Here is a 12,538-nt window from a genome sequence, read left to right as displayed (position 1 = left end):
TTATTTGAGAGAGAGAAGCAGACTCCCCGCTGAGCGGGGAGCCAGACATGGGGCTCCATCCCAGGACCCCAGGATCATGAACTGAGCTGAAGGCAGTTGTTTAACCCACTGAGGCACCCCTGTTTATTTTTTAAAAAAACAATTCATTTTTAAAAAGATATTTATTTGAGATAGAGCGAGAGAGAGCATGAGCAGGGGGCAGGGGGAGAGAGAAGCAGACTCCCCGCTGAGCAGGGAGCCGGCTCGGCTCGGGGCTGGATCCCAGGACCCCTGAGATCACAACCCAAATGGAAGGCAAGCAGCCATCTAAGCGCATCCCCTATCCCCCGCCCCCAAGAATGTTTAAATAACTAAATAAAGTATACATTTTTAAAGACTTCAGATTGCATATGTTTTCTTTTAAGTAGGCTCCATGTGCATCATGGGGCTTGAACTCACAACCGCAAGATTAAGAGTTATATGCTCTAGGCACTGAGCCAGCCAGGCGCCCCAGATTACATATATTTTAATCTGCCAGAGAATCTTCAGAAGTTTCAGGAACTTTTTTTAGTTTTAGTAATTTTCTTAAGATGACCAGATAAGATTATCTCAGATATTTTTAAATTATTCAGAACAAAGATGATCTGTAAATTCTAACGATATAAAGCGAACAACTTGTCAGAAGAGTTAGTGATCAGCGTAGAGCTTTATCATAGCCAGCTGATACCTTTGTCATTCGTTATGACCATTTAGAAGAATGGAGAAGTCTCAAATTTCAGAAGCACTGGAGCATGTATAATTGAGGGAGGAAGAATCCTTGCCACATCGTTTTCTGTTGGTCATCAATATGCTCATTTCTACTCAACTGCTTTTAACCTAGGTTAGTCCCCTTCCCCACTGACAGGACTTGTTAAATACTGTTAAGAGTATAGAGTATACTAAGAGAATAATAAAATCTTATGTTCTTTTTGCCTTGCTGACTTCCTAGGGTTGTTCATTTATGGATAACAGGGTTGTCACCTACTGGTGACTTTTTAGTGGAGCAGAGTAATCATTTTCTTGTATCTAGTGGGAAAGGAAATTTTAAGAGACGTGGGCTGCTGTGTGGCTTGATTGAGACTTTCTGCAGCAAAATGGGAGGAACCTAACATAAGAAGTGTTTGTCTCAAACTCTTCTACATAGATAAGGCTGACAATGGGCATTAGCTCCTCAACAAAGCCCAAAAGATTTTAATAAGATTTCTAATCCTGAATATGAAATATGTTGTCTTTTTTTTTTAGAGATTACATATGGGTTTATTTCTTTTTCACCATAATTACTAGTGTATCAATGAGCCAGACAGCTAATACCTGCCATACCTTCTGTTGTGAGAAGCCTATTACCTTGGAAGCCAAACTGTAATTGGAAGAGCAGAGTGAGAATCTGAGGTCATTAGATACCTGAGCTATTCAAATGTGTGAGGTGCCAATGTTCAGCTGTTCCCAGGACCATCTCATCTTGGGCCTTTTCTCTGAGAGAAAAATTAAGATCCTAGCAAACATGTTGGATGAACTTGCTCTCCTTAAGTGAGATAAAAAAAAAAATCATCTATTTTAACCTTTCCCTTAAGCATATCTGCAATTTACAAAGGGAAGAAAGAGAGCGAGAGAGAAACAGACTTAGTTATAGAGAACAATCTGATGGTTACCAGTGGGGAGGGGAGTGGGGATGGGTTAAACAGATGATGGGGATTAAGGAGTGCACTTGTAGTGAGGGGCACTGGGTGATGTATGGAACTGTTGAATTACTATATTGTATAATTGAAACTAATATAACACTGTATGTTAACTAACTGGAATTAAAATAAAAACTTAAAAAAATTATCTGCAATTTAAAAACTTTTTTTTCCCAGATATTAATTCAAATACATTCATATGTGGAGGCAGGGAAAAGACCCACTTCTCCACCCTTTGTAAAATTTTTTGGGAAAAGTAATAAATGTGCATGGTGAAAAATTCAAATCTTACCAAAAAATCATACAGTCCAAAATCAAACTCCCTTCTCCATTTCCCTTTTCAAGAGGCAACTACCCTCAACCAGCTTTATTGTCAGTCTTTGCAAAGATATTGTTTATTTTTTAAAAAAACAAGTATTTTACAGATCATTGTGTACTTTTTTTTTCACTTGATATTTAGAGATGAGAGCAGATACTTTCTATATATTTAAGCTCTTGTTGTGGACATTTGTCATTAAGTTATACACAGTTGCCCCTGGGGAATTTCATATTACCCAGATAATGCTGAGATGTAGAAGATAGTTTCATTTTAGTCATTTTCACATTATTTTTTAGCTTTTGCCCCCTGTTCCCTCATTTTTAAAAACTTGCACAGAATTCCTAATGCCCACTATATTTTCTGTAAGTCTGTACTCTCCCAAGTCTGTACTGCATAGGACATAGGAGAGCCCTGGGACTGTCCCGGCATTTGTAAGCTTGGGTAAATATTTGCTGTCCCAGCTTCTGCACTACAGCCTTTTTCAGTGCTGAACTAGCTGTCTTTTAGAGATGTGGTAAGCTTCTGAATGTCAGTTCTGTTCTGGTCTCCTTCCTGTCGGTTCCATCTCCTTCCGGGCTTCCAAAGCTCAGGATCCTGAATCAGGGAGGATGTTTTCTTGCCTAGATCTTCAGTCTGAGGGCATGATGGTCAGGGCACATCCATAGCATGGTACCCTCACAGGCGTTTTGTGGATCCTGCCTAGTGATCCCATTTACTCAACAGCCCAGTATTATAAGAGGAATGACAGTCACTATACACTTTCCAGTATTAGCTAGTGGTCACTTGCTTTATAAAAATGGGAAGGGGGGGAGTATGAGAGATACTCCCATTGCACCCAATCAGCAGAAACCTGTACAAATCTTATTTTTAAAAGGTATAACTTTTATTAATTTAAGAATATTACCAAAAGATTAACACATTAAGCAGAGATAAAAATATGTATTTAATTTATAAATTAAAAAAAAACTGGGTGACAAATTATTTTCAATTTTTTTTTTAGTTATTTCTAACTTGGCAACACTATTTCAGTTACAAAATTCTTTGAAACAAAAATTCAAATATGCTAATGTAGGTAGAGTCTGAACTTTAAAAAATAGATTAAGAAGTTTTTTTTTATTAGTGCTGTTTAAATTTGTATAATACTTTAAATAACTATAATAAAAATACAAAACACTAAGAAAAATTCTGGATGCTTCTTTTACAAGTTTACTGGAAAGGGAGTGATTCCAGTTTGGGATCTAGTTCTATCTGTGGGGAGCACTTTTTAGTTCTATGACGTCTTGATACCACCAGAGGGAGCTGTTGATAGTGAAGTCCCTGAATGAAGGGGGGTTGGCAAAGGGGAGGGTTATGGCTAGTAAGCAAGCAGTTTGTGTTTATCTGTGAAACATAGGTCATTGCCTGGTCTGTAATTTTTAATCTTACTGGCTCTCCCCCCCCCCCCTCCGCGCCCCCACACAAACATTTTCCTTCCGTGTTTCATTTCAGATTTTCTTCCTAATACATTGATGCTTTTCTCTGGTCAGTTTTCTCACCCTGCTTTCATCCTACTAACATTTGTTACTATGTTTACATTTTCTCATGTCTATAATGTTTCTGAAACTCTTCTTGTGTTACAGTAACAAGTAGTCTTCCTTGGCATGATATTTATTAAATGAGCTAGTTTTCATAAATCAATAGAAACTGCATTTAAAACCTAAATACTTCTATTTGGTTTGCTTTTTATAATGAAGCCATAAAGATATTCTCGTATTCATTTGGCTTATAGAGGTATTAACAAACAGCAAAGAAGAGATACTGGCTTGTACTTAGCATTCAAGCTAATGTTGTTCATATTGTCTTATTAGAACACCTGGAGAGTGCAAGTTCTAACTCAGGTATACCAGCTGCACAGAGAGGTGAGTTTGTCTAATTAAGCAAATAGTCACCAAAGGTGTGAAATTCTAGTGTGGTGGTGCATAAACATACAGACATTGGAGAAATGCACTGGACAGTGGAATAGACACCAAAACATGGCTTTATTACAGTTAGAATGTGTCTTTTAAAATATTAATTAAACTAATATTTACATTTTTAGCATTTTAATAGTTTCCCTGTTTCTAAAAATAAAATCTTAGCTCTTTAACATTTTTTAGCTCAGTAATAGTAAAAGCTATCTTTTTTAAAAAAGGAGAACTTGTTAGACTCCCACCTGCCTCCCCGCTCAATGTCATCAGAAGCTTTGTTGCCAAAATCAGATGTGAAAACAGAATATTGACCAAAGTGACCCTTTGGCTTTCCTGTTACTGATGGTAGAAAGAATGTGTTTTAATAAAAGATAAGTCAACTAGTAATTTTTTTAATGTATTCTTCAGCATTTGATTCTCATTATTTTTTTGATTTTAAGGTAAAAATAGGGAAGGGAATTATTCACAAAGTTTGAATTGTAAATTAAAGTTATAAAATATAGACAGTTAAAACATTGTAAAGTAAAAAGAATGGGAAATAAAGTTAGTTAAAGCAGTGTATGGTCCTTTCACTGATATTTCTGTTAGACCTTGTTTCCATTTTCCCTAAGCGACCACACCACTAGGATATCACCAAAAACGCTCAGCCAGCTAATTGAGAACTTGGTTTTGGACAAATCAGTGTCTAAAGCTTGACTCTTTACTATCTCTCATATCTGACTTGAAAAGGACCATTCTTTTTCTAAGTTACAGTTAAATTACGTCAGAAGGAGTGTTATGACGAGTAAGAGACGTCATCCATATTTTTTCTTTGTTTTTTCTTTTGTTTTCTGTCTGTGTTTTCAGCAACGTCAGTTGATTACAGTTCCTTTGCAGACAGATGCAGCAGCTGGATAGAGCTCATTAAACTGAAAGCTCAGACCATAAGGCGCGGATCAATTAAGACAAGTAGGCGGATGTTTCTACCACATTATGATCTGAGAAGCATATCCCTGATTTCCCAGTGGTGAAGGCTAGACCTTACTATCCAGTAATAACATTGCCAATCAATCATGTATTGGAGTGTGAAAGCTGCAGACTGTAATGGTCACTTAGCAAAAGTTATTGAAGGGCCTTTAGATTTGTTCATTTTAACTGTACAATTGTTTTTAAAATTTTACTTTTTGTGAAGGTATTCTTAAAAGTGTATAAATAGATATTATATCCTTCTAATGGAAGGAAATTATGAACTCTCTTATTGAGACATTCTTCCAGGACCCAAGCTACTATGTAGTAGATGGCATCTGTTAGCTGGCTAAGAGTGATATCCAAAGGGCTAAAAGAATGAGGTATTTCTGAATAGAAAGTAGTTAATTCTTATCTCATTGCTAGAATCAGCATCATAACTTACATGTTCTTTATACTCCATGTGTTTTGGTAGACTCTGAGGTAAATGTATTTGAGTGAAAGAATTTACATTAAAAAGGAGGAAACAATGTTTTAGAGGAAAGATCACAGGATATGGAACCAGCCAGATATGGTTTGAGATCCTAGAAGTGTCATTTTAATAGCTGTGTGACCTTGGACAAGTTATTTAACTTCTCTGAGCCTCGGTTTCCTCATGTGTAAAATGGGGATAATAATACCTATGTTGCTGGGTTGTTGTAAGGATTAGATATATATACATATATATGTCTGGCTTATGGTAGTTACTTGTCAAGTGGTAGCTGTTATTTATGTTACTTTATAAACAATCAGCTTTTAGACAGCCAAGGTCATTTGTTAAGTTTTTAAAATTACGAGTTTGATCAAAAAGGTTTGGAGAAGAAACCTATTACAACTAGTTAACATAAGGTTTATCTACAAGTTGACAATGATGAAGTCGTCTGAAAAAGATGGAAAAAACTGCACTGGGAAATATAACAACTTTCACACTCTCTGTAATAATTTGTTCCTACAGCAGATAATTTTTAATGCTCTATTGCTTTTTCTTTTTCTTCACTTTATAACGATCATTGTGTGTGTAGCTACACCGCATCAACATTTTCTTTTGCAGGAATGCCATTTTTCTTCCAAAAGAATTCCATTCCAGCATTTCCTCTTAAGTTATTCTTTCTCTCTCTTTTTAATTGCATGCAGTGCATGATAATTTCTTTACTTTCATGACATGGCTTAGCCTCACAGACAGCTGAATGTTGTCACCACTTATTTGGAAACCTTAGGGAATAATTGAGTTACCAACACCTGGTCTTGATGTTTTTTTCTTCTTTCTCCAAATTTAGCTGTGACAGTTGAAAAAGCAAGTCCTATGGGTGAAGGAAATTTCCGGAACCGTTCAACTCCACCTTGTGCAAATTCTACAGTTGGGGTTGTTAAGATGACACCTCTTTCTTTTATTCCTGGGGCAAAAATAACTAAATATCTTGGGATAATTAACATGTTTTTTATTCGGGAAACCACTTCTCTTCGTGAGGTAATTTTATAACATTGTTTTTGTGAATTTTCTGATTGAAGACATTAGTAACAAAACCAAACAAATTCCAGATTGTTATTTTTTGCCAAAGTAATCACACACGCGTGTGCATACCCACACCTTTTTGTTTTGTTTTGTTTTCAATAACCTGTATGGATTGATTCTAGATTAGACTTACTAAATTTCATATAGCACCTAGTATTATCACAAGAGTTATGTTGGATTTAATTTCATTTATTATTAGAAATCCCAGATCCTTATGATAAATAAAACAAGTAAATTGATCTGTGTTTGATTAGAGATTTGAAACAGCCTGAAAGAACAGCTTAGTTTCCTCAGTTATTTGTCTGAGATATATTTAAATAACAGTTTTTGAGGCCTTACATTTAGAAATCGTAAAGGACTATATTATAGATAGATGTCTATGGGGATAGTTTATCATTTTCTCCCCCTGAAAAAGAAGGCTGCTCATTTTATTCCCACTTCTCCAAAAGTACATGAGAATGCCATTTATTCACATTCTTACCTCCTACTGGGTAACTGTAGTAATAATGTTTTGATGTGGTCAAATTTAAGAATTACAGTCAGCCTATTATATCTTTAATTACACAGGAATTTAAACTCAAGAAAAAAATTATATTTATATTGTGTCTTACGTTATGAAATAAGGCTAGAGCAAATTAATATTGTGAATAGGGAAATTTTTTATTGAATAGTTACAAAACCCAATAAACTCTTCAGCAGTTTGTATTTTTTAAAAGTGTGTGCATTATAAAGATGACTTAACTATGCTTTTTTCCCGTTGTCTCACCGTCAATGTTTCTACACTTTCTTAGAAATAATAGTCCTCATACGATTTTTTTGAGTAGGCTCCATATGGAGTTTGAACTCATGACCCTGAGATCAGGATCTGAGCTGAGATCAAGACCAGCCCTCATGCTATTTTTTAATATCATGCTCACCATCCTGTACCTGGCACAGTGCCTGGCAGAGTAGACATAGGTATTTTTGTGTAAATGAGGGAATGACTTCTGACAGATTGGTTAGATGGATGTTTCCTTTATGATACATTAGGTTTTAAATCATATTCTAATTGTGTTGAGATGGAAAAGACACTTAATATAGTCTCAAAACCCTTTCTAATATAGAATTAAAATAGGTGACACTTTTAAGCCCATTTAAGTTTGACAAAGTTGGGTGTGAGAAGCTGGTATAGATTGGTGAATTAACTTTCCAGTTGCTCTTAATAGTACATAGATATTGCATTATTGTAGTCCATAAAATTTTATTTCCTAAGTGCCTTCTCTACTGCTTAAGCAGCCATACCCCCAAAATGTTGCTTCATAGTAGATTTCCCTTCAACAGAGATTTGTAATATTAACTGGATGGCATAATATCCCAAATTTATTCATTGCTTGATAAGTTATTTGCTTTCTATTATGTAATCTTCTAAGAATTACCCCTCTGTAGTCTTTATTACTCTGCCATCAGAATTTCGAGATTTAAAAGGCAGGAGGAAAACAGATACAAGTAAAAGAAAAAAAATGTACTGAGCTATGACTGAGTTGGAGGTAGGCTGAAATACCTCAATTCCTTAATTACAAAGAGCTACCTTTATATGTAGGATCTATATATAGGATCCTCTGGCATTTTAGTAAGGTGTGATCTGGTCAAATGTTTTTAACAGTGCATTAAATTTTGCCCTTAACTTCCAGTTTAAAGTTGGAAATTTCTTCTTAGACTGTAAATAACCTCCAGTAGAATTCATGGAAAACTTAGGTTCTAAAGCATTTTAGGCTCTCAGCTAGACTTTGGTTTCTGTTTTATTTTTGAATACTGAAAACATTCCCTAAACTACTGGATTCATTCCCTAACAAATAGGTATGGAATGCTTAGTGTGTGCACCTATTGAACTAGGTGTTAGCATATAGTTATGAGCAAAACAGATGGCAGTCTCTGACCTGATGGAATTTACAGTCTAGTGAAATGGAGCATGGTGAACATTCAACAAATTATCATGTAACTAATGTATAATTACTAGTGATAGTAAGTAATATAAAGAAATACAATAGAGGCTATCAGAGAATTCAACAGGGGAAGTTAATTTAGATCTGATAGTTAGGGAACATTTCTCTGAGAAAGTTACATATAAACAGGGACCTGAAGAATTGAATAAGAGTTATCCTGGCGGAAAATTGGGTGAGGAGCCTTCAGAAACAGTATGTACAGCATGCACCTGAGGCAGGAAAAGTGCTTGATAGGTTTGAGAAACTGATAAAAAGGCAGATGTACCCTGGAACATGCTTCGGAATGGGAGATATGGAGAGCAGAGAAGTTTTATTGTTTATATTTACCATCAATTTCTATGAGTGATAGGAATGATTTGATGGAGACGTTGAAGTTGGAGAAACAGTTTGAATTCTTGCTCTGCCATTTATTATTACCTATGTGGTCATAGTCATGGGCATATGACACATTCTCTGACTTCAGTTTTATCATCTGTGAAGTAAGGATATTAATCCCCATCACAGACATGTGTTCAGTAAAGGTTTGTTTGTTCATTCATGCAACAAATCCCTGTTTTGAGGGAAATTAAAATGATCCATCCATTATATTAAGATTATTTAAGATGTTTTAATATATATTTTTTGGCTTTTTATATACAGTCATGTCTACAGTTTGATTTTCTTTCATATTATTTTCTAGGAAGGAGGAGTCAGTGGTTTTCTCCATGCTTTTATTGCTGAAGTGTTTGCAATGGTGAGAGCTCATGTTGCTGCATTAGGAGGGAATGCCGTTGTCTCCTACATAATGAAGCAGTGTGTCTTCATGGAGAATCCAAATAAAAACCAGGTGAGATGTAGTCAAAAACTTCTTTTGGGGGAACCTGAGGATTTACCTCCCCTATGGCTTTCCCATCTCCCACCCTCCCCCCAACCTCCACCAAAGAGAATTGCTCTTCAGAACTTTTTGATTCTAGATGCCTGAAACATGTTTTAACAAATATATTAATAACCATGGTCATACATAGATCAGATGCTGTTTTCACATCTGGGTATTCTTAAATACCTTTGGAAGTTTAGCTCCTAAGTTACTGTGAGGGACAACCTTTAGTTTGGACTATGATCTGTCTAGTTCTAATTGCCGTAGTGGTGAAGAGTACGTTCCAATTATTATTCTTAATAAATACTTCTGTTAGTGGGGGCAAAGAATTGTTGCTTAGGATTAATTTTAGAATAAATTTCTTTTATCAGTATTGTTCATATAATGGCTCACTTAGAATTGTTAAAGTTTCCTTTAAAAAACTTAATTCTGTCAGTGGGGTTTTTTTGAGTTTCCTTTCTTGTGAGTTGCCTTCTTTTTTTCCCCTTTGTTCATTTTTCTATTGGGTTGTCTATCTTTTCCAAGTGACTTAAAAGCCTGTGCTTTTTTAGCTATGTAGAACTGGCCCTAAAATAACAGAAAATTGTGAGCAGATTGTTGGGTTGGTGATTGAACATTTCCTGTTGTTTGTATAGGCACAGTGTCTTATAAATGTAAGTGGTGATGCAGTGGTTTTTGTTCGTGAATCTGAATTAGAAGTGGTGTCAGCTCAGCAGCCTACTACCAACTGCCCCCCATCATGTGCTGGAGGAGAAGTTACAACCTGAAGTAAATCAGAAAGAGCTCAACTCAGTGAAATTCATCTGTCTCCATTGTTTTATCTTTCATTATCTTACTGGACTTTTAAAAGTGAACTTAATTTGAGATAATTAAGAAAGAATTGGTACATTAGGAGTAGATTTGATTTATCTGGAATCTCTTGGAGGCATGAGAATTGTCAAATCTTGATGTTTTGTTTGCTAGTCCTAGTCAGTCCCCATGGAATCTTGACTCCTCACCAAATTCAGATAGATTTCTCAGAGAACTGTAGCAGAGATGGAAGTTACTGGTAATTTATGTTGACTTAAATAAAATCATACTTTGAAACAATGGTAAGATTATCAAGAAATTGTAATAGCTATCCTAGTGTAATTGAGAGAAACTAAGCAAGAAATTTACAAATTGTCAATGAATAAAATCTGATTTGAGGAATGTGTGAGAAAATGGAGAAAAGTTTTGAGAACACTATGTGGGTTTCCTAATGTGTTTTATTTTGAGAACAACTGAATTTGTTATTCGGTAACAACCGAAAGGAAGAATGCTTCAGCCATCTTTTAAAAAGAAGTTAAAATTCTGCAACTTGTATCCATACTGTATCCTAACTACTGTAAAATAAAAAGTAATTTATTAGAGCCAGTGTCCTTCCATTGAAAGTTCTAATAATGTCTGTAAGGAGCGAGGAAAAAACTATGTAATTTTGTAACTGGCCAAATTTTATTAGTGTTTACTTTGTCTAAAAGAGGCTTGGCTTTAACTGGAAGGAAAAGGTCAGTGAATTTTGTTGAAGTAGTTAGGGTATAATTGATCTAGTAGGAACAAAAATTATTTCTGATAGAATCATACTGCACTCCTACCAAATAAACAGAATTGTATCTTAGGGATTTTTGATGGTGAGTTAGATTGTATTTGGCATAGAATTTGGAAATGTAACTTGAATGTAAATACGCTGCAAAGTGTTGAATGTATACATAGAAATACTTTTTCTGTCAATGCCAAATACCTATTGTAAATGAACCTTACAAAGTACATTCCTCCTTTGCACAATAAAATTTCTTTATAAAACTTATGGTTTTGCTCTTTCAGGATAACAAACTACCCTAAAGATTAGGAGTCATTTCCTTGTTATCACAGGTGTCAATATTTTTCTGTATTTTGTTTATAATTTTATTTTTTAAATAAAAAGTTTATAAACTGGAATATTGCTAAATCTCTTGTTTGCCTCTTTGTGTAGTATAGTACTGCCAGTAGTCTGAAATCACTTTCCATCTGGTCACCTCCATTCATTCCTGCAGTCAGCAAACATCCATTGTGTAGCTACTGTAATCCTTGGGGCACTTCATGGTCTTTGGTCAGTAGGTATTCACATTCAACAACTACTGAATGCCTACTAGATCCCAGGGCACAGTTTGAGGCAGTGAACAAAACACATTTAAGTTCCTATGATCACAGAGCTTATTTTCAGTGGCTACACTAGTAAATAATTTGTAAAATGTGCTGTGTGTATGTATATGTGTATGTGTGTGTGTATATATGTATATGAATAAAGCTAAATTTTTAAATATATATACATATACACACTATTCATATATATGTGGTATATATATATGTTTATCGCGTGTATATGTATATGTATATACATACACTCTAACAATTGCTAATGTTAATGTTTACTGAATGCTTACTATATGCCAGGCAGTATAATATATATATTTATATATAATTTTAAAGATTTTATTTGTCAGAGAGAGAGCGAGCACAAGCAGGGGGAACAGCAGCAGAGGGAGAAGCAGTCTCCCCACTGAGCAGGGAGCCCGATGCGGGGCTAGATCCCAGGACCCTGAGATCATGACCTGAGCCAAAGGCAGACACTTAACCGACTGAGGCACCCAGGTGTCCCTAATAAATATATTTTTGTATTAACCCTTTTAATCTTTACAGAAACCCTATGAGTTAGAGGTAAATATCATAGTTAAGCCCTATTTTATAGTTGAGGAATCTGAGTAGAGTTTGATCTGCCAAAAGATTCAAGCACAGGCAATCTGGCTCTGAAACCCACACTATTAAGTGAGAAGGTAGGCATAGCTTGAGATGGAGGTAGCTTCCCAAAGGAAATGATAATTTATTTTTATTTTTTTAAAAGATTTTATTTATTTGAGAGAGTTCGAGAGAGAGCATGAGCAGGGGGAGGGGCAGAGGGAGAGGGAGAAGTCAGAAGTCACTTAACCAACTGAGCCACCCCGGCGCCCCATGCATTATTACTAATTCTTGAACATGAAAGTAGCATTCGCTCCATTTTGGTATGAACAATTGTATACTCAACAGAGGCCTGCGCTGATTTCTAAAAGAGCTAGACTTTCCTTAACTACTCAGGCTTGCTCTCTGTCTGCTCACAGGGGCCATTTGCTCATGTGCTCTACCTCTGAAGCATAATCAGCCCATGCCAAGCTAGGCTTCTTGCGGAAAAGCTAACGTTGCCCTATACCCC

The 12,538-nt window shown here is 35.6% G+C and overlaps 1 protein-coding gene across 5 annotated transcripts in view; it reads left to right on the top strand.

The window, feature by feature from the left end:
* C2CD5 (C2 calcium dependent domain containing 5) overlaps positions 1-11,250 on the top strand; it is a 96,173-nt gene extending 84,923 nt beyond the window's left edge. For 2 of the 5 annotated variants that reach the window (XM_028113188.2, XM_028113184.2), the window contains 5 exons: positions 3,861-3,911; positions 4,806-4,907; positions 6,221-6,411; positions 9,118-9,264; positions 9,930-11,250. In XM_028113188.2, coding sequence (XP_027968989.1) covers positions 3,861-3,911; positions 4,806-4,907; positions 6,221-6,411; positions 9,118-9,264; positions 9,930-10,061 — 623 coding nt within the window. In that variant the 3' untranslated portion in view covers positions 10,062-11,250. The remainder of the gene's footprint in view (positions 1-3,860; positions 3,912-4,805; positions 4,908-6,220; positions 6,412-9,117; positions 9,265-9,929) is intronic. The other 3 variants (XM_028113186.2, XM_088025982.1, XM_028113185.2) reach the window with 2 other exon arrangements.
* The last annotated feature ends 1,288 nt before the right edge of the window (positions 11,251-12,538 follow it).

This window comes from Eumetopias jubatus, unplaced genomic scaffold, assembly GCF_037043125.1.
Source record: "Eumetopias jubatus isolate StellerSeaLion01/CBP00866 unplaced genomic scaffold, mEumJub1_p1.0 scaffold_8, whole genome shotgun sequence".
NCBI classification, from domain to species: domain Eukaryota; kingdom Metazoa; phylum Chordata; class Mammalia; order Carnivora; family Otariidae; genus Eumetopias; species Eumetopias jubatus.
Note: the sequence above shows the minus strand (reverse complement) of the source record. Positions and strands in the feature narration are given on the sequence as shown.